At 46.8% G+C, this 22,293-nt stretch overlaps 1 protein-coding gene across 1 annotated transcript in view; it reads left to right on the top strand.

Moving 5' to 3' along the window:
* Window positions 1–22,293, top strand: part of LOC149353726 (nose resistant to fluoxetine protein 6-like) — a 55,430-nt gene that overhangs the window by 17,175 nt on the left and 15,962 nt on the right. Inside the window, exons 6-10 of the mRNA XM_089575852.1 lie at window positions 737–913; window positions 5,602–5,695; window positions 7,809–7,895; window positions 8,846–9,011; window positions 14,908–14,990. Coding sequence (XP_089431978.1) covers window positions 737–913; window positions 5,602–5,695; window positions 7,809–7,895; window positions 8,846–9,011; window positions 14,908–14,990 — 607 coding nt within the window. The remainder of the gene's footprint in view (window positions 1–736; window positions 914–5,601; window positions 5,696–7,808; window positions 7,896–8,845; window positions 9,012–14,907; window positions 14,991–22,293) is intronic.

The raw sequence follows: 22,293 nt of genomic DNA, 5'->3' as shown, positions 1-22,293 counted from the left end.
TGGGGAAACACATTCTATTCGTAAGTCAACTTACAGGTCATACCACAGTGAACGACTACACTTGATTTATTACTTTTAATTTCGCAGTGCTCCTCTTCATAACTTCTGTAGAATACCATGTCCTCAGATGTAATCATCGCGGAAGCCCTGATCAACACTAATCAAACATGATTGGGCAGGGCTACATTTTTTTTACGACCAGCCGCTGGCACAAACCCGAAGAGGCACACGATTCTTTTTATATCCTAACTCATTTGGAACAAACTGCCTTCTCGTGTCAAGCAAACGTGATCATTGTGCCATTTCAAACACCAGCTACTAACCGTAATATCATATTAGCGTTATGATATTACCAAACAGTTTTTATAGCATATCGGCTCTGATATTCCATACCTGTGTTATTTCATATGTGTGCCAGGGAACATTCTCAAATGGTGCAACTTGATGCAATTCATTCCAACATAAAAACCTTTTATGAATTTTTCAAGTTGCTCTTCCTTCATTTGCCCATTTGCATTGGCTCATTTTTTTCCTTTTAGGCTCCTTTGTGTTCTCCAAATATTATTTTGAAAAATTTTATTCATCCACTAATAGGAGACAGCGTCGAGTTCTGGGACATCCTACTGCTTGGTTATATGTAAAACATTTTTTTAAATGCACATTCTTTTTCTACTTCCGTGCCATTCCTGCAACTCATTCACTACAGCACTAATGAAGGGAATGAATTCTGTTCTAGGCTTCCTTCCTGGTTTATTGACTGCCTTCTCAGCGACAGCGAATACTCGGAAATTATTGCATACGGCTGACAAAACTGACCCCAGCCACTGCCTGCAGTTTCTCCACGGCATACGATTCTTCAGCATTGCCCATATCGTACTCGGTCATACGTACGCCATCGTGTCTGACGTTTGGGGTGAGTAAGTCATGATGTGCGAAGAATGTGATCGTAGAAGCCGTGTTCTGCTCCTTTTAGAGAGTTACGTTTAGGAAAACTGAAAAGAACCCCACGAAACAAGCAAAAATCTGGCAATGTGTGCTCACTCTACAGCAGATGGCGACTAAATGCGTTAACGCTTATGAGTTGTTTAGAAAGCTCACAGACCGCTGAATCAGATTGACAGCGCGGACCGCACCACGGCTTGACACGGCAAGCGACACTACACTCTGGGGCAGCTTTCTGTGGCTATGCAGTGGAAGTTACGAGGTCGAGGCGCAAGGCTTTCACAATCACGCTCTTATCACCCGTTCACGACGAGGCGAGATAGGCGTTTAAGCTGGCGGCGCGCGCTCGTTGCTTCTACTGCATAGCCACAGAAAGCTGTCCCCGAGTATTTTCGTGTCAGCGCGAGGAGACACAGGCAACGTGTTGCTCTTATTCCCTCACTCGACTAGGTGTGGAGGAGCGGCTTAACTTGAAGGCTTTGAGCAGGTGCACTCGCATTCCGTAAAAGCATCGCGAAGAACTGAACTTCGAACACAACGCGAAAACCTGCCGTATAGTGCTAGTTAGGGTTACTATGCCAAGTATTACAGCAGCTAAAGAGTATGTTTATACATGCATCTGCGCGAACTTGCCACTGCGTGCACATATTTTTAAGCCCTCGACGTGAACAGGGCGCTTCCTCTTTTCGGCGAGGCTTAACAGTATATGATTCTTGGATGAATGGTGCAGGTACTAAGATACATCAACGTGCTGTTTTCTGTTTATGTTCTATAAAAAGTGCTTGCTGCTGAAAGAGTGGTCGTTTACATCTGTTTTTAACGCGTGCCCATGGCGCATTATTGCTCTGCTGTGTACCCCAATTCCACCAATTTGTCAACGCTTGTGGAAGCGCGGTACGTTTCATTTCGTAGACGAGCCCAGCTTGGGAGGCTGTCTTGTCATCCGCATTGATTCCACAGTGAAAACATGTACACCAGACCATGCAGCTCGCTTAAAAAGGCTCTGAAACACCCTCTGAGGACAGTATACAAGCTAGCTCAATCACTGCATTCTCTCGTCATGGACACCTGAGTCAAATATACACTTCTACACGTAGCACAGAACCCACAATCGCGCGAGAAAGTTGGCAAGTCCTTTCCGGGGACTTTTTCATACTCGCGCCATCCTACGTCCCACGGTCCTGCGTAATGCTGTACAGTGATGGCTATTGGTTAGATAGTTTTAGAAGTAACGCAGCTTCTATGGCTGCGGCTAGTCAGCAGCATCGCTCCGGCGAGTCGAAGCTCCGCTCCCTGGGGAATTTCCGCTGTTAGAGCGGCGGAGGAGCGCCTCCTTTGAGCGTGCCAGAAAGTGACGAGAGGAGAGGGAAAGGCGCCAAGACGCTTAAATTTGACTGCAGAAAACTCATTTTTAAGCAACGCATTAAAACAATTCTTGCTGGAGGATGCCGCACCTTTATTGGAAGCCACTTTCAGAGACGGTTGAAAAATCACAGGCACAAACCTGATAATCGTGGTGTGCTTACACTATTGCCACAAGTGGTTTTCAGTCAACCGCTGTGGGCTCACCTCATCTCGCCCAACCAATACCGGTCGCTTCGCTGTGCTTTAAGTCAGTTCCTGATAAAACAAATCCGAGGATGCTGAGTGGAGAAAGTCCGGTAGCGTTTATAGTGTCGGCAGGGTGCAGCAGCTTAGCGCAGCTATGAAAAAAAGTCTATTACAAAGTTGTACATGAAATGAGCATAACTGAGCTCAAGACATTGCAGCGATTTCTTGTACCTTTACAGATTATTGTACTCAGTTACTGGGATGGTAGTATAGAGTCCATAACTCTTGCAAGTGCGTGGTTTTGGCTTTTGCCGATATTCATTTAGCATGCTGGACATAGCCTCAATTTTTGCGGTGCAGTCGTGAAGAGCGTTCTTTTGCCTGTGCCCTTGCAGAAAGACAGCGCCCAGCGGTGACAATTACCTTTCAGTGAAGCATTATTAGGTACCCTGACGTAAAAGACGGCTTTAAAACTAGAACAGTAACGGAGCATTTCTTGTGCACTTGCAGAGTGCCTCATATACGCGAGGGGGGTTGGTCACGCAAGGAAGGAATGAAAGCTGGTATTACCGAACATAATTTAGGCAGGGAGAAGAAAAATATGAATAGCAAAAGCAGAACCACCAACCATGTACATAAAAAAAGAACATAATCTTATTTAAGAATGGCGAAGCAAAGGGTGGCTGAAGTGGTCTAAAAAACATCGTGATGGGCGTGCAGGCAGGGAATCATTACAGGGGAGCAGAAATGAACTTCTGCGCAGCGGAGCGAACGTCCATCATCAGCATCATCATTATCAGCCGGTCTACGCTCACTGCAGCACAAAGGCCTCTCCCGGATCTCTCCAATTAACCTTGGTATGGGCCAGCTGGGGCCACCCTATCTCCGCTAACTTCTTAATCTCATCCGCCCATCTACTTTCTGCCGGCCTCTGCTACGCTTGCCTTCTCTTGGAATACATTCCGTTGCTTTTAAGGACCATCGGCTATCTCGCGTTCGCATTACGTGCCCTCCCCAGACCCACTTCTTCCTCTTGATTTCAACTAGGATGTCATTAGCCACCGTTTGTTCCCTGACCCACTCTGCCCTCTTCCAGAATCTTAGCGTTACACCTATCACTTTCATTTCCATAGCTCGCTGCGTGATCATCAATTTAAGTTTAACACTTTTCGTTGTCCTCCACGTTTCTGCCCCATAGGTGAAGCCATTTTAGAACTCGCAGAGGGAGCCGAAATTTTGGAAAGGAATTTTGAGGAAAAGTATGCGGAGGGAGGCTAATTGGGGACAGAATAGGAATAATTATGCGAAGTTTTAGGTTTATTGCAGAAAGGGCAGAGGGCTGAGGGACATCATCCAGGTCTATGCAGACATTTAAGGGAGGAATCCTACATCGAAGACTTGTTAGACCAACCTCGCATCGACCATAATGGCGTTGACCCGAATTACAGCTGCACTTTAAATGCCGTATGTGATCAAACAAGGATACTGACGATTTGGAGTGCTTCAGGAAGAGAAACGCTTCGAAACAGGCACCCGATCACAAAAGAAAGCGATGAAGACAATGCGAAAAAGACCGTCTTCTCATTGATGCCAAACCAAACCATTGATGTCAACTCCGTTTTGTCCAGGAGCCCTTACAAGCCTGACCTGACGACAAGGCACAAGACCAAAGAAAACGACTACGGAAATCTGTCAGGACCGGAGATGTCAGGCGTACACAAATTGAAATAGCAGCAATACCACTTATGACGTTGCATTGCTGAGGCCAAATCTCTGTCGACCACTCAGCCAGACAAATTCTGCTCTCCAAATCAACGTCCGCTGATCACATAGACCAAGTTGGTCGGAAGACAATTTGTCGGGTAGCGCTTATTTTTCTAGGGAAATTACTGGGCTGACGGATGTGGATAACGCTCTCAATTTTTTTGACAAGCAGAACAGAAATAAAAATCGGCCTAATATGTCTAGAACACGCCTAAGGCTTGTAGTTTTCTTCAGTAGAATATCTTTGGCAAGCTGTCAGGAGCTGGGTATCCAGTAATACCTCAGGGAGCCGTTGATGTTGTTTAAAAGCTCCTGTGAACAAATTTAAAAAAATTCTGACATCACGGAATCGACAACATCCAGACGAGGAGCCAAGGGGTGGGTTGCTAAGACAACCTCTTTGGGATTCAGCACTGCCGCTATGACAAAATCAGCTCAGCATTTCGTCATAGAGATTAATTACATTTTGCGCATTTAAAGGCTCCGTCTTATCCTAAGATTCACTTCCCTTAAAACAGAAATGGGAATTCTGAGTGGCGTTAACATGATCGTAACCAATCTTAATAAAAACCTAATTTCTTGAAGTGTGTCATCAATCCACCCTCCCCAATGACTCCTTTTTTCCATCTCCTGCAGTCTTATCGCAGCGTTACCATAATAACAAAGTCAAACGCATAACGTGCCGGTCATCACTTCAAGCAAGATCATTCCTAGCACAATAATAGACCGGAAGAGCCTGCCATCACACTGAAGTTACTAGTCTTAGTCTACTGAAGTTACTTAGTCTTTTCAAAATTTGCTGCTACAAAACTATGTGCGCTAGTTGAGTTTGTATTGCATCTTTCTATGTTATGTGCATTATGCTATTTAGTGAGTATGTTATGAACTGCTGCGTATACGCCCTCTTCGTGCTCATTTGGCATTGTTCACGCTTTCGTTTTTATGAATATTAGTTTTACTTCATGTTACTGCTGTATTAGATATTAGTTTTACTTTGCGTGCTTGTGACGTCTTGTTCTGGTATGTGTGTACGTCGCTCCCCCCCCCCCCCCCCCCCCCCGCAATACTCTCGCTCGAGGGCCCTTAAGAGGATTGTAAATAAATAAATAAATAAAACAAAATTTCGGACTCTAATACATGCAAACGTATGACCGGTGGGTTCTAACACGAAGTGCCAGTGTAGAATGCGTTTTTCCATTAGATACATGTATTGCTAAGGAAAATAAGGCGCAAGATTCGAAATATTCTGGCAACAATGCGTGGTTTGTTTTTGAACTTGAGCTTACCTCCCGTTTCAGTGTTAGGATGTGCGGTTGATTGTGACAAAAAAAAATTATGTTTCAGCTTGTCCACTCTTCATACTCCAGAGTACTCAAGAATGGGGCAACATGATTCTGACGTCCGCCTTCAACAGTGTTGACACGATGTTCTTTATGAGGCAAGTAAATCCTTCATGACAAGAAAAAATCCCACAACTGACTTCGCTATTTACGGTATGCATTGGGGTTGAAGTGTTTCTCTGAAAGCGAAGCAGCAAAATAATGACGAAGGTGACAAGCGCAGCACACGGAACATTTTATCATATGATGCATTTTCCACTGTGGCAGCTTTTACAAAGATGACTCAGTAAATATAAGAGAATATGCAGCAATTCCGTAGGAGACTAAGCTCATGTTCCTTTCATCCCATGCCAAATTCGAATTCAGAGATTTCTAAGCCCTACGCAAGATACAATATAAAACTAAAGAGTAGGACACAGATTTGTATTTATTTGTTCATCTATTTATTTATATCTACTCACACCCTTCTCCGGACTATGCAGCAGTGAGGATAGTAGAGAAAAAAAACAACAAAAAATTTAATTGCTCTGAAAACACGCCACACACACACATGCGTCTGCATCTGGTGCAATAAATTGTGAGAGCTATCGATGGATCAAAGGAGGTAGATGCTGTAACGAAGCTAATGGCACTTCTGTTTGCGTAAGCGAATGCCGAAAATTGCAACTTTGTGCTGAAAGTGCTCTTCCTCGGCATCGACACAGAGTTGCGAACAACGCTTCGCGTTCTCAGCGTGGCAACGAAGGCTTCAGGAGACACCACTTAAATTTCGCCTCGTATGACGCCATTCTAGACCCGAAGCGAAAGCGATTCTTTCATGTGCATGGGCGTTTGCAGGCCTCTACAAGAAGTACACATTGTGGCACAAATCACCTTCGAATATGTGCAGCCTTCACAGAAAATACACAGCCTGAGAGGCTTCTTTCTAAGGCGAGTAGTGGAGCTCGCATGCAGCATTGCAAAACGTGAACTTCGAAGGAGGCAGGCCGAGAGTTTATCTAACATTCATGTGATTTGGAGCCTGTGACGACGCAAAAATGAGCAACAGAGCAAGACCGAAACCAAACTTGATGAAATTCGGCCGCCGCGGCCGGGATCGAACCCGGGATCCGAAAGACGCGAGTTCGATCCAGGCCGCGGCGGCCGAATTTCGATGAAGGTGACATTCAAGAGGTATGTGTACTGTGTCATGTCAGTACACACGTTAAAGAGCCACAGACGGTCGAAATTTCCGGAGCCCTTCACTACGGCGTCTCTCATAGTCTGAGTCACTTTGGGAGGTTAAAACCCTCATAAAGATAAAAATAAATAACCTTGTAGAGTTGTATATTCTAGAAAAAGACTGTGCAATGCTTTCACTAGCAGAATATCCCCGGGGGGGGGGGGGGGGGGGGGGCGCACTCCATGGAGGCGGAACCGTTTCCTTCTATGACTATAATACTCTTAAGCAGCTCAAATAGGAACCGTAATAAAGTCGAAATGCACTTCAATGCTTCCTGGTTGCGTGAATGAATTTTCAAAAACCTGTGAATACTGCCCCGTGGGTGCCGACAACAAGCTGGGATGCCCGATATCGACCAAACTTTTTTAATCTTATTTAATCCAAGATATTCTGGTCATTGCTCGTCATGAAATGCGTTGTTCCATTTAATAAAGGAAGTGCCGGCCCCCGAGCAGCCCCTCTTTGTTGTTGAAAGCCTCTATTGCAAAGTCTTAGATCTTCTTATTCTTAGGCTCCGCCACGTGAATGTAGTGCGTGGCAGCGTGCCTAAAGCTACTTGTGGCATATATACGATTGAGAATACGAAACAAATTTTCGCTATTGACGGAGAGATTTTTTTTAAGAAATTATTTTTAGCAACAAGGCTCATTCCCAATGGAGGATCACTTACGACGCAAGACTCGTTTCAGATGATTCGTTACTGCTGAAATGGGTCTTGCCGAAACTAGTAGCGAGAAACCGTAACGAACAAAGCAAAACCAGTCGGACGGCGTCCACGACTCGATTCTTCGAACGCATCTGTAACCTTGAAACGATTAATGTTTGGTCTCGTACTCCTTTAGGCACGGCTAATTTTTCTGAATTACGATAAACGTAAAGATTAATATCGGTAATTGAATTAAACAACTGACTGCTGATTCATGCTGATTTAAGTGGCAGTTGTTGGCGTGGGTAGCCGCTTTGACACGACCCTTTTCTTTGCCTTGCAGTGGATTCTTCCTGTGCTTCACTCTCATGCCACAAAGGAGCAAGGGGCCCGTTGTGTTTGTTGTCGCCCTGTTTCGAAGGTTGATGAGGTGAGATTCTACACGCTGGCATCTTCGCTGTGCATATTGGGCCACGATCAAACAGGTCATGCTGTGTTGCATACTGAAAAAATTGCGCAGAAAAAACGAGGACGAATCAAAGACAAGACCAGGACGAGCGCTCTTCCTGGTCTTGTCTTTGCTTCGTCCTCATTTTTCCTGCGCAATTTTTTCAGTATGCATATCAACCAACTTGCCCAACTTTCTGCTCTCCATATATGCTGTGTTGCATCGTGCGATGTACATGAAGATTCGCGGCAGCCTACATAAATACGAAGAGCAGTGTGGTTTCGCTCTGCACCGTTACACTAATTTTAATGTATGTTGCGGCCATAAGAAGTCTTACTACATAACGTATCTTCCAGTGCCATTTTGTTTTTGTCCTTGGGATCTTTGTAGAAGAATTACGACAATAAACATTTTTAACATTTGAAAATTTCGTTTTCATAAAACCACTTTTTCCGAAACACATTCGAGCCCACTTATAACAGCCGCAGTTATAACGAACGCTCGATTATTACGAACAAGAGTGGAGCTACCTTCAACATATATATTAGGGCTGTGGAACTTTTTCCGAGATAAAACGAACAAGCATGGCCACACCAGTCGGTTATAACGAACGAAGAGGCGCCGTAAACTCGCCCCCGGTGCCAAAAAACGCGCGCTTCCCGTCAACGCGGAAACCGAGGAGTATTTCCCCGCTCCCGTGATCCCTTCCTCCCCCGCCCTTCCCAAAGAAGTGTCGACCCCACAAAAAAAAACAATAAAAAAAGCGCTATTGATATAGCAGTTAACCTCTCACCAAGCGTGCCCAGATAGCGTGCCCTGAATTTCTGTGTCGATCGCGGCCCGATCAGTTTGTTAAAGCTGAAAATAGAATATGAGGACGGCGGATAGCAATGTGGAGTGTCTAACTTACCTCCTTTTACCGTTCCTTACAGGGTGTGCATTCCTCTTTTCTTTGTCATTATATGCCTTTACGTCCTCCCGTGTTTCGTCATCGGACCGAATTCAAAGGCGTTCTTCGAGAAGTTTTACGCCGAGATGGCGGAAGAATGGTGGCGCCTGCTCTTCCAGATCAGAAACTTCTCTGAGATCACCATCCTGGTAAGCTTTAAGAAAGCCGCGTTCCAAAGTTTCTGTCACTATTGCTACCCCCAAGGAACCTACCAGCACCCGAGAAAACTTAAGTATTTTGGCTGTCCTGCAGTTACGTTTCTTTCCAGTACTAGCGTGATTGCGACACCTTCGCGAACATGGGGGCCCGTTGCCACATTCGTATTCTCCGCAGTGAGCGAAGCGGTGTAAGGTGTCATCATGCGCAGTCGTGGCAAATGCTGAACTCTTAAGAACCGTCCACGCTGTGCAGGAGATGCCAGCCATGACAGAGTGTTCACCATTTAAGGTCTTTTGCATCCAGGTGGCCATAGAGTTTCTTACTATTACCTAGAGGGAAAGCTGGCGGCGCTGCACTTCAGCCACCATGGACGCTCAAAGCATCATGGGGCGGTGAGCTACTTGTTGCGGCATAGTCGTAATTTTTTGGGAACATAGAGTGGCACTACTAAAACATTTCATTCCGAAAACGCTGTTCGTGTGTGCGCAGACGACTTTCGCGCGAACGCAGTGTTCAAAACCCATAGTAGTGAAACCGCGACGACACACGACGCCAATAAAAGGTTTCACATTTCCGAAATGCCATTAAAAAACCTCTTATAGTATTTAAGCAACATCTTTTTTGAAAACATATTTACTTTTAAAAGTGCGCCTGTTAATTACGAAATATTAGTTTTTATAGTGTTCACTACTTGGCCAATAGGAGAGCGAGTCGTCTCTTATTTTGGGCAAACTTTGCACTTAAATGCTTTTCTGCTCGTTTGTTGCAATCATTAGACAAAATATTGAATGTTAGGACGTTTGTAGTTATCAAACAGCTTTATTTTTTATTATTTTTTGGCCAAAAGTTGCAGTTCCGCAACAAGTAGCTCACCGCTCCATGATGCTTTGAGCGCCCATGGTGGCTGAAGTGGTCTCGAGGGGTCGCCATGCAAACTCCCATAGACGGGCTGCCAGCTTTCCCTCTAGGTAATAGTAAGAAACTCTATGCAGGTGGCATTTTAATTAAGAATTGGTCGCGACAGGAGGCTCGGAAAGAGCAACCCGGGTCTCATGAGCCCCATCGGTAGCAGCCCCTACCATCGCAGGTGAGTGGCGCGTCGCTCAACCGCTGCAAACTGCGCCCGGAGTGGTATGATGACTACCAGGTATCTATGAATCTAAAGTCAGAGACTATTTTGCTTTGTAATTGCCCTGTACAGGGACGGTATATATCACGTATAATGTTATGGTAATGCCGTTTCTTGCGGAGTCATGCGCTTCTTTTGAACCAAATCCTGTTCCTTTCTCTCTGCTGTCGTCCTATCGTTGGCAATATTTTTTCGTCGTAAAGCATAGTAACCTCCACCGACCGGAGCTTAAAGGACCGGTTCTTTCTTAGTCAGCCTTCTGGAAAATACACATTAACAAAACTGACGATGAATGTGGTCCCGGTGCAGCATTGAGTCTTCCTGAAACTGAGTAGCATAAGTTATAAACTTCACAGCCACTCCTTTAACTACAATAAAAAACCGCGATTTTTAATACGTAAAAATCTAAAGGCGTGGTCCCGCGTAACGACTGCAACTCTCATATTAGTGCAGTAGCTGAAAGTAGCGCAATCCTCATTTCTGCGCGAAGAAGAGGCTCTAACGTCGACAAGTTTCACACATTTATGATCAACAACAAGTGCACAGTAGGCTGGTAAAACCGTTCTGGGAACCACGTTTCCACCTCGATTCCTCAAGGTTGCGGTGCCGATAGCGGTAAGATAAAAGGGAAGAAAAAACTGAGAACAAGTTTTGGCGACCATGTGCAGGAGCCTGGTGTGGAGCCACATGCGATCGCTATACTGTTGGAATAACATCGTCTAGCCCTAAGCTGTGCTTCTCACGTTGCTTAATTTGGATAGCTTCTAAAGCAGTCAATAGAGCAGTTGCTGCAATGAAGAAAAGTTGTACGTACACTGGGTGATATTTATTCAAAAAATTATTTGTGAAGTGCGCTAGAAATAACCTAATATCATCAGTTGCGTCGACGACTTATCGCAAAGATACGTGGATATGTAAGTGTCCGTGCTATGGAGCCTTCGTGATGGTTTCTACGAGGCGCGGAAACACAGCATGCCCCTAGATTTCGTTTCATATTAACGCTAATGTACCAAAAGAAAATGTGGCGAGTGGTTAGAGGGTACAACTTTTGGAACCGGTTGCGAGTGACAGCTTGCACTGAACGCATTTAAGGAATACAAACGTAGTTTTCGCCTTGATATCTTTTGGATTACGAAAACAAGACTGTGTAGTAGCATTTATAACCACCATAGTAGCCGGCAACGTCAAATATGCGTTGGAAAGCCAACATTCCCATATTATTTCGACTTTGAAACGTTAAAGAGGCGAGGGCTACAGAACTGAAGGGAGCATCGGCCGTATAATAAAAAAATAGAACGAGAGAAACGAGTCTTCATTGTTAAAAATTCTTTTCCTAATTTTCATTTGCAGAAATCGATTTACGACGAAATGGCCAAAATTAGCCAGCTCCAAATGTTTCATAACACAGTTCTATGAACCATTAAGACTCATCTAACGTATTCCGATAGCGTTTTTTTTCTCTGGAGCTTTTATCTTTGCCTATCTTTATCGAAGGCACGCACGAGCTAGAGCATGGGCGAATCAACTATAAAAGAGGAAGAAGCTTGTGCGAAAGCTAGCGCCTTAGTGTCCGGAGGTCTCTTTTTATCGTTTTTTTTTTGTGAGAAAATTTTCTCTTAAGCACTCTTATTATCGCGCTCTGAAAAATCTCAGTCTTCTTTCTTGCAAGATGTGCATACTAAACAACCTGAGATTTCAAGGTGGCGCAATAAAGCTCGTTGTCAGTTCCCAGCTGGGAAAGCTTTGAGGGAGACGCTGTAGCGAGGGAATGCCGTGTTCCGTCATGAAAAGTTAAAAGATCTTTGTTCAGGCTTCTTTACCAATAGCTGCATGCATGCCGGGGCGAAGTATGTTTCTTAAGCCGCATAGAAGCCGTTTCGACGGCTTCTGAGCGTCAGATTTCGTATTCAACGAGTGGACTTAATGAAGTAGTTGGGAGTTTGCACAAAAGCGGAGGCTGCGGAATTCAGTAGGTGTTTCAACTACTTCTGAAAATACCAATCAGTCAATCTTTCATTCCTTAGCACAACTGTTAAATGAAGCCAAGAGAAAAGCTCCCCAATACGGTTACTTTCTTCTGCAGTCGGTGCTGCGAGGTAAGCACTAATGGGCTCTCACTTCGCGCAATTTAGTGCTGCTACTGCGACTTCAGTGGCAATTTTAGAGGTTTTCTAAGCGAAGTGAAAGCGTTGTTGCGCTTCACATCACTAGGAAGACAAGAAAGGTACGTGTTAACGCTCAGCAGAGATGCTGTCTGTTTACGGCTGACGAAGAGGACCTGCAAATCTACTTTTCACAGCCGCGATTTTATGAAGCCAAACCACGAGGTGACAAGCGGCCCGTCGTGTTTCTTGAATTTTGCCCCGTGGAACCACGGAAAGAAGGGCTTTCAGTTTAGGCCGATATCTACACCCGACAGCTCAACCCCGAGCATCCGAAATCCAAGAAGTCAGTTCCGATAACGAAGCGCGGCTACAAACAGCCGTGCCCAGCGCAGACGATGGGAGGAACGAGCCAACGTGGACCATTTATGCAGCAAACTGACCACGTGACCAAGCACAGCCAAAGGGCGTCGCGGCGGCGAAGAGAATACCAAGAAAACTAACGCACTACTGTCATTACGCGAGAGATGGAGCTTGCGTCTCTTTCAGATTAGAGAGTTATAGCATATCGTTACCGTGTTTACGTTACCGTTTATCGTGTTACCGGACGCCGGACTTTCCGGTTAGCGCTGCGCACGCTGGAAGACGTTTTAGCATACCGTCTTTCCCATAACAAGTTACCGTAAAGCGAAAGCGAGTGACGATGATGGCAGATTCCCTACCATTAATTACAAACAAAAATACGCAAGCATTGCTAGCGTTTCTTGGGAGCAAGATGCTACGTACAATTTAATCATCTATTTCTCTGCGCATAAAGACGTGCACACTACTTATCTGCTAACGACCGGCTCGGCGGCTTTAAAAATACCCTGGAATGTAGAAAATTTAACTACAAAAGACGCATTGAGCTGGCGTACGCTGCGCTCACTGTATTGCAAATGCTGTAAACAACGAAGCTACGGCGGCTACCAGGCCTTGTTTACCGTGCGCAGCGTCGCTTCTTTCGATATTCGGATATGTGATGTAAACATAGTGGCGCATCTAGTGACAGCAAGCCAAAGCGCTTCAATTCTACTGGATAAACTTTTTTCTTTCTCTGTATTTAGTGACGAATATGACATGCATTACCAGAATGTCTTTGTTTTTCAAGAAAAAAAACTATGAAAATAGAGAAAAATAGTAAAAGCTGGCCCAAAAACTATTGTGTTGTCGTTGCTATTTTGACTATGTACACGGATAGGACGGATAGTTAGTTAGGCTTAACTGTTCAAAAATCGCTGAATTATTTCAGAAACATGGGCTAGTTGTCACTTAAACATCGACTTATGAGTGAGAGTACGCCAATTAAAAGCGAATGCTTTCATTTAGAGCGGCAAACAGCGCCGAAGAATGCGGCGGCGATGCTGTCTTTGGTCCGAAGCGGCCGTGCAGGGCGCCGCCATATTTGTTTACGATCGTTAGCGGCCCGGTAATGGGCGCGCATGCGCAGACATCGCTAGCCGAGCCCGATAAACGGTAACGGAAACACGGTAACGATATGCTATAAATAGGGAGTTATGCCAAAGCCTAGCTATCCTAGCTATCCGCGTACGTAGCAAAAGTAGCAACGACAACTCTAGTTTTTGTGCCAGCTTTAACATTTTCCTCTTTTTTCGCAGTTTTCTTCCTTCAAAAACAAAAAAAAAATCCTGTAATGCTTGTCATATTCACCACTAAATTTAGAAAAAAAATTTTACCAGTCCAGAATTCAAGCGCTTTGACTTACTGTCACCAGGTAGCGCCACTATGTTTACATCCAAATCATGCATCCAAACATCCAAAGAAGCGACGCTTCGCGCGGCAAACAAATGTTGTAGCTGCATTTTTTCACAGCGTTCGCAAAGTAGTAAGCGCAGCGTACGCAAGGCCAGTGCGTTCTGTGTTGTAACTTGTCTACTGGTCAGGGTATTTTTAAAGCCGCTGAGCCGGCCGGTAGAAGGAAAGTAGTGTGCACGTCTTTATACGCAGAGAAAAAGATGATTAAAGAGCATGTAGTATCTCACTCCAAAGAAATCCTTGCAACGCATGCGTATTTTTGTTTGTAATTAATGCTGGGGCGTCTGCCATCATCATCATTCGTTTTCACCTTACAGCAACCTGTTGCGGGAGAGACGGTATGCTAAAACGTCTTCTAGCGTGCGCAGCGCTAACCGGAAAGTCCGGCGTCCGGTAACACGGTAAACGGTAACGCAAACACGGTAACGATATGCTATACTTCTCTAATCTCTATTAAAATGGCGACAGAACAGGTCCGTCACTCCGGAGCCAGTTTTCGAACTGTGCTTATCAAAAAACGTTGGCGTTTACAATGGTCCTAGTGGGTCAACATGGTGGCTTCCATGACGTCAGTGCAAGCCATCTATACTAGATTAAATCCAAATCAGTTGTGCGTCCACTACAGTGGGTCGCTTTTTTTTCGTTCCCGTCCGGCCTGTTGCTACGACGGCTTTCTTCATGTAGGACATATTTATTTTTGACAGCCTTGTAGGTATGATGGGATAAATTGTTTGGTATTTGCTTGTTTGCTGATTTGTTTTTTTTGTGCGTTCCCTTTCAATGTTCACTGCAAAGCCGAAAATATTCACCGAGTTGAGAATGATGTTTTTTATTTGGCAGACGACGCTCATCCACACGTGGAGCCTCTCCGCAGACTTTCAACTTTTTGCCGTTTCTCTTCTCGTTTTATCGATGCTGAAAAAGTAAGTCCAAGAGGTACAAGTATAATGAGATATTTCAGTAGATCTGTGGCCAGGTTTACGAAGAGCACAATGTGACTGGCCGATGTAAGAGTTTTTTTTTTCATACTGGCAGCCTTAGAGAGTGTTTGCCAATGATGATATTTTATGACAAAGCAGCCTGCCTGGCGCGAAGCTCATATAGTAGTAAGAGGTTGGGAATATCAGCTTGTCATCATGCTAGGGCCGTCCATTCAGTGATCAAAATATAAGCAAGTTAACCGCACAAAAGCCATACGACGTGCATGCAATGCACTGACATAACAATGGCGTTTCTAGCTAGGTTGAGCTGTGCGTCGATATAGGGCCGGTTTGCCTATTTTCGAAGTTTTATGTTTAAATAGGTTGTGCCGCCACAACGCGTGATCATTTAGCGTCCTCTTACATAAATTCTTCTGTGGACCTTCCTCGGCTTCAAGGTTCAGGGGACTGCTTCAGCGAAGTAACGAGGGGATTGAACTAACAGCACGTTGCTCTGGATGGACGCTCGATATAGGTTGCCTCGAGGGGAGAAGGGCTCGAAAATCGTTAAAGGGGTTCTTACATGGTTGTTATAAGTATTGGAGATTTGTATTTCAGTGAATAATACAAAAGCCTGTGATTGTGACGGTGCAGTGCCTCCTTCAGACAGTGCCGGCATTGTGAGGGGACTAAGTGGCTGCCTTTCCCTCTCATGTTCTCTCCCCCAAACTGTGTAATAGCGTGGCGCCGCGTTGCGTACACGGCACCGAACTACCCTCTGACAGACTTGTCTTGCAGAAATCTGCGCACTTTGTACCCGTCAAATTATTTTAAAAATAATGAAAAATCATCTGCATTAATAACATATACAAGTATTAATGTTAAGAAAGTAAAATTTGCGAGATTGGGTGAGATGCTGGCGCCACCACAAGGTCAGTCATTGAAAAAGGCGGACAATCTCAGTACTGTGAGAACGGGCACGACGCTGCAGGCACTGTACTAAAGGAGCCACTGATCGGTGAAAGTGAGCGTATGAGTGTTTTCACGCTAAATGTGTTAACAGTAAAGTAGGTTTTCTTCGGGCCTGGTCACAATAAGGAGATGCGACGCTGACGGCGGGTGCATGGGCTGCTTGGCAGGTGCCTTAGCTGACGCACAGAACTTTCACATTATACCGGCGACGACGCGAGTAAGATCAACGGTCGCCTATCGTCGTAGTGAGACAGGTTTTCAGGCCAGCAACGCCAACGAAACCGATCGGCGAACGGTCGCCCGATCTATCTTGAACAGATTGGAGGCCAAGAGAGAACTTCAAGCCCGATAAGCCGACGGACTATTTGAATACCTGCGCTTGTCTCTACCTTAGCTATATTAGAAGAAAAAAAAACGAATTGAGCGGCTACATTTCGTATTTGCATATGTGCGGTGAACTTTCCCACAAATTTCAGTCGACGCCGGCCCTCCGGCCTCTACACCACGACGACTAGGCTTAACGAGTCAGCGGAAATTCGTGTCTGCGACTTCGGCGGTCGCGGAAAGCGCATTCACTACTTTCAGCAAATACAAATGGCCAACGAGTGTAGTTCTGGCAACAGTACTTCAGATCGACGATTTCTTACATAGCAGGTCACATGTGCCATAAGAGGGAAATAATGAAGGGACCCGCGGCAGCAGTCGTCGGTGCTCCGTGTATAGAGAAAAAAATTGGCTGTTGTAAGAGGCACTGACATATTCCAGCATACGCCTCTTTGCGACAGCGGTTCCAGGTGGATCATGAATGGAACGACGCGTCGTTGGTATACGGTCATACTGCGAGTCGCAGGCAGCTGTCGCATTCCAGTACCCGCTGGCGCAACCTGAATAGAATAGATAGTAGGTGAGTCCTTTAGGAGAGGACTCCCCGCTCCACATAGTTACTGTGGGTGCCAGAACAGGACAGATAGTAGATGAGTCCTTTAGAGATGACTCCGCGCTCCACATAAGTACTGCGGGTGCCAGAACAGGACAGTAATCAAACGATACTTATTTTGGACGAGCACACAGACAGACATGACAGGATGCACGCTCACACTTGTTCTAGAAACAGTGCACCGCCAACTAGCCCCTAAACATGTTCATTACGCTGGAATGCACACATGAAACGCAATTCCCCCTTTGGGAACACCCGACATTTCTTTTTTTATTTATCGGCGGCCAAGTTGGGAGGGAGGGTTCCTTACAAGGGTACGGCCCTCGCACGAGTGTATACTGTATTTTTTCACACTGCACCTGTTCGAAGGGCACTTAGTTGTCTGACGTACTCAGACGAATAAAAATTTGAAGCCGACGGGTACAGTTGATGTCCAATGCAACACGAATGCCTTCTGAAGGCGCGTGCATGGTCGGCAACCACAGAGAGCGGAAACCAACCACCTTAACTGTGGTTTTCGCTAACTGTGGTTACTGCATTTTACACGGCGTGCCAAACCGCGCGGTTACACCGCCAACCGCGGTTATCGCGCACCGAGCTTGGCGACCTAGGTTTTCGTCGTTAACAGAGAAAATGGCGGCGTCTGTGCACGGAAAGTACCCGTCGGCATCCGAGTGCGAAAAGTGCACGAGCTGGCCCTTCTTCAAAAACGTACATTTTTCGCAAGAAATGACGTTTCAAGAGCCACACATTAAAATAGGCACTGCATAGAGGGCTGTCCGACGGCGATGCAACAGCGTACTGCAGCACAGTCCGGAGGTGCTCAAGCTACACGTTCTAGCGCCGTAAGGTCCAAAAAGGTCCGTTCCCTGTTGTATCGTTCAAGAAGGCGACCAGTTCGCAACACTTTCAGCAGTGGGTCCCGTGAGCGCGGCGGCCTACATCTATGGCGCTGTGGCAGTGCACTATTCCCAGGTCGTCGCTAGGCCTAATATTTTTCGCATCGAAGGCACAGTGGACTGTGCTTTGGAATTGGCGAGTGTTATAGTAAATGGTGCACTCGTACCACTGCTATAAGAAAATTTCATTGTTACAAATTAAAATAAAGATATATGATCGATTTCCTGCAAGCAAATCGGGCCAGCCGCGCTGCTCAGGCGGCACCTGCTACGCGTTTGTGAACAGAAACTATCTTTTATTGAAGTTATCGCACCCAGCTATTCGGTAAGGCTTCGAGATCCTCAAGGAGCATTCATTTTTTTACATTCCTTTCCCTAGGGCTTATTACTTAAGAGAACAAGAAAATTTTGCCCAGTTTCGCGACGCTGGCGCCAGAGGTCCACCGTAGAGATGTTGCTTTGGCGCGGCCGCTTGCGGGAGGCGCGGCCTTGGCGCGGCGATGTGTGTACGACGGCGGAGGCAGTGCTTCCACCGTACAGCGCCTTCGGGCGGCACTCTATAGACACTGCACTGTGAGATATTTGTAAACGCATGCGTCTCTATGCCGATCACCGCTTCATTTCGTTGCAAACAAATGGCCGCTGGATGTCGAAACCGAGAATTTTGGCGAGCCGTGTGTCAACGGCGAACCGCGAATCGCGATAAACGCAGTTAAGCTTGGTAATCGAAGATCAGCATAACCGCGGTGAGACGGCCCGTTTGACTAGGGTACCGCGCATAATAGCAGCGCGCTTCGCTGAGCGAGGGAATCGCAAAGCTATGGGTAAGAAACGACGCGAGTGCATTGGGCTAGTCTCGACACGACGCACACGTCGTCAGAAACCACTGGCACTTTATTGAACAGCCGCCTTCTGTGGTATATACGCTTTTGCTAGAGATGGTTGTGATGTACACACCACACTGGTGAGGGATTTTTGGAACGAGGCGTGTCGGCAGTGGTGCGTCGGACAGCGGAGCGCCGTACGTGCAAGCCCCGCGTTGCGCGTGTGCGCGTGCGAGTGGTGTGCGCGAGGCAGGCACGAAGAGCGTAGAGCTACGTGTCAGCAAACCGAGGTGTTGAGGAAGACACCGCAGCACGAGTCTAGTCATTCAAGCGTGGAACTGGCAGCGGTCGGACTTTGGGTTCGAGCTGCCAATGGCTTCCCTTGATCACCGACGCAAAACCCTTAAGCCTCATTCAAGCGTGGAGGTGGCAGCCGTCAGACTTCGGGTCTGTGCTGCCGTGGACCTCCCTTGAATCAACGACGCACGCCTACTGCGATCGCCACTTTGCTGCCACGGTTTCCTTGGATAGGCTGCACAAGCCTACGATGTTTGCGGAACGCCATCGACAGGACCCGGCTACAGTTCTCCTGCTGCAGCTGCCCAGTTCTTGGCGGCGACTGACAAGAGTTCGTCAGCGTCTCCCGTGTCATCTCCGTCCCTCTTCTCCTGGCTCTCTACCACCGCCTCCCTGAACGCAACGCCAGCGACGCATCGCAACTCGCCAACCCGTGTCTGTGCTACCTGCAAGGCATGCCCGCACCACCTGGGACGCTGTGTAGCCGGTGAACTCTCTCCTTTTTATCTGTTGTGTTTTACGCGTGCCTAGAGTGTGTTTTCCTTAGTGTTTTCGTTCCTTTCATTGGCTCCTTTCCTTTAAAATATAAACGCGGCTTCGTTTTGTTTTGTTTGATTCGATTCCTTTGTTCTTCGAACCTGCACGCGAAAGCGTTCCCCTCCAGTATTCGGGGACTTGTCCACCCGATTCGCGACAATTTGGCGTCCGCACGACAGGACGAAGCCCTGTTTTTTTTTCCTTTCCTTTCTTGAGTCTGTAAAAAGAAACGATGGCAACGCTCAAGGAGTTGGTTGAATTAGGCGAAAAGATGGGGTTGAGGGATGTCGAGCTGCGTTCGTGGGTTGCCGCTGAGCAGGAGAAGGAACGCGCTGCACGTGCAGCCGAACGCGAGCATGCCAAGGCTCAAGCAGAAGCCCAACGCGAGCACGAAAAGGCTCAAGCAGAAGCTCAACGCGAGCATGCAAAGTTGCTACCAGAGGCTGAACAGCGGCGATTGCAGCTCCAATTAAGGGTCGCAGAAGCTGGGGGGGGGGGGGGGGGGGGTAATCGAGAACCTGCACCGGTGCCCTCAGCAGCGGTTAGCCCACACAAGTTGATCCCGCCTTTCGATGATCGCAGGGATGACTTAGATGCATACCTCAAACGTTTTGAGCGTATCGCAGAAGGGCACAGCTGGCCTAAAGAAAAATGGGCTACAGCACTCAGTATGTCTTTGACTGGGGAGCCTCTCCGTGTGTTCGGTCGACTATCTCCAGCAGATTCAATGTATTATGATAAGGCGAAGCTAGCCCTGCTACAAAATTTTCGGTTCACAGCAGAGGGTTATCGCGAAAGGTTTCGTGAGAGTAAGCCGCTGGATAAAGAAACAGGGAAGCAATACACAGCGCGCTTGCTCAGTCTTTTCGATCGATGGGTCGAGATGTCGGGAACGGCCACGACGTACAATGATCTACGTGACTCGGTGGTGGCCGAACAGTTCATGAGGAACTGCCATACTCGTCTGGCGATTTTCCTTCGGGAAAGAAAATGCAAGACGCTGGACAAAATGGCTGAGGCAGCAGACAACTTTCTAGAGGCCCAGTGGTAAAGAAACTTGTCTGTGTTCAAAGATCCTTTCGAGATGGGCGTTCCGAAAGAGAAGGATGCTACATCAAATAGACAGCCATTGAGGTGCCTGATTTGTAATCGTCTAGGACATAAGGCTGCCGACTGTCGCTCAAAGCCAAAGGAGCTTTATTGCGTTTTTTTGCCGGAAAACAGGGCATGATGTAAGTTCTTGCTCAAGAAAGCAGGAAAATAAAAAGCAGTCGTACTGTTGTGTTCAGCCAGAGAGTATTGTGCTTGAAGCGATGTCCACAACAGCAGATATGCTTGAACCAGCTAAGGATAAGGTGGTGGTCGGACTTGTTCACAAAAATCCTGGAGACACGCAACACATGCCTGTCCTAGAAGGAGAGCTCCGTGGCCTACCCGTACGTTTGTTACGGGACACGGGAAGTAATACGGTGGTTGTGCGGATGCCCTAGTTCCTGACTCAGCTCTCACCGGCTCGAGATCTACGGTGTTCCTTGTTGATGGCAGTAGTCTGGAAGTTCCCGAACCAGAACTCTACATCGCTTCCCCTTATTTCACTGGGACGGCCCTGGTGAAGTGCATGGAGACCCCATTATACGATGTCAGAATTGGAAACATACCAGAGGCCCGTGAGCCGTCAAATCCAGATATTAATTAGAAGAAATCAAGGCCCGTAGCTAAATTACGTCCTGGCATATTCAATGACGAGGTATCCTGCGAAAATGGCGAGAGCGAGGGCCCAAAAGTGGTATTGGCTGGAAAGGAAAGTAGGGAAGATACGGCTTTAAGCGTCGGTGCCATGCAGTTCACCAAGGAGGAGTTAGAAAAAGAGCAAAGAGAGGATGGTTCATTGAAGGCGTGTTGGCTGAAAATAGGAGAGGTATTTCATGGCAAACACGGCAGCTCGCACTCGTATTATGTCGAAAAGGGTTTGCTGTACCGCCTCTATCATCTCGCCTAGGGCAGAGAGGTTCGACAGGTTGTACTCCCTAAGTCTTGCAGACCGCAGGTGTTAAGGCTTGCCCACGATAGCCCGTTGGCGGGGCACCAGGGCATTAAGAAGACCACAGACCGAGTTCTGGAAGAATTCTATTGGCCGGGAGTGCAGGAAGAGATTAAAAGGTACGTCAGGTCGTGCGACACCTGCCAAAGGACGTGCCCGAAGGGCAAAGTAGGGAAGGCCCCGTTGAGACGCATGCCTCTTATCGACACTCCTTTTGGTAGGGTCGCTGTCGATATTATCGGTCCGCTGTCTCCCACATTGGTAAAAGGGAGTAGGTATATTCTCACTCTCGTCGATTTCGCCACGCGGTATCCCGACGCCGTGGCTCTGCCAAAGGTAGATTCAGCAACCGTGGCAGAAGGTTTGATAGAGATGTTTTCTAGAATAGGTTTTCCGAGAGAGGTCCTCTGTGACCAGGGCTCCTGTTTCACTTCGGAAATGATGAGCGAGCTCAATGATCTCTTGGCGGTGAAACATCTCAGCACGACCCCTTACCACCCAATGTGGAATGGGATGGTGGAGAAATTTAATGGCACACTCAAGCAGATGCTGCGGAAGCTCTCAGTCAAGAGCAGGCCAAAACTTGGGATCACTATATCGCTCCGCTTCTGTTTGCATACAGGGAGGTGCCGCAGGCGAGTCTAGGCTTTTCTCCTTTCAAGTTGATATTCGGACGACATGTGCGAGGACCGCTGGCAGTCCTCAGAGATCTTTGGACAAGGGAAGAGCTGGGAGAAGAGACAAAGACGACATATGGGCATGTCCTTGATTTAAGAGAACGCCTCGAACAAACTGTTAC

Source organism: Amblyomma mixtum, chromosome 3 (assembly GCF_055824585.1).
Source record: "Amblyomma mixtum isolate Tamu chromosome 3, ASM5582458v1, whole genome shotgun sequence".
NCBI lineage: Eukaryota > Metazoa > Arthropoda > Arachnida > Ixodida > Ixodidae > Amblyomma > Amblyomma mixtum.
The sequence above is the reverse complement of the archived record's forward strand: the minus strand, read 5'-3'. Positions and strand labels throughout refer to the sequence as shown.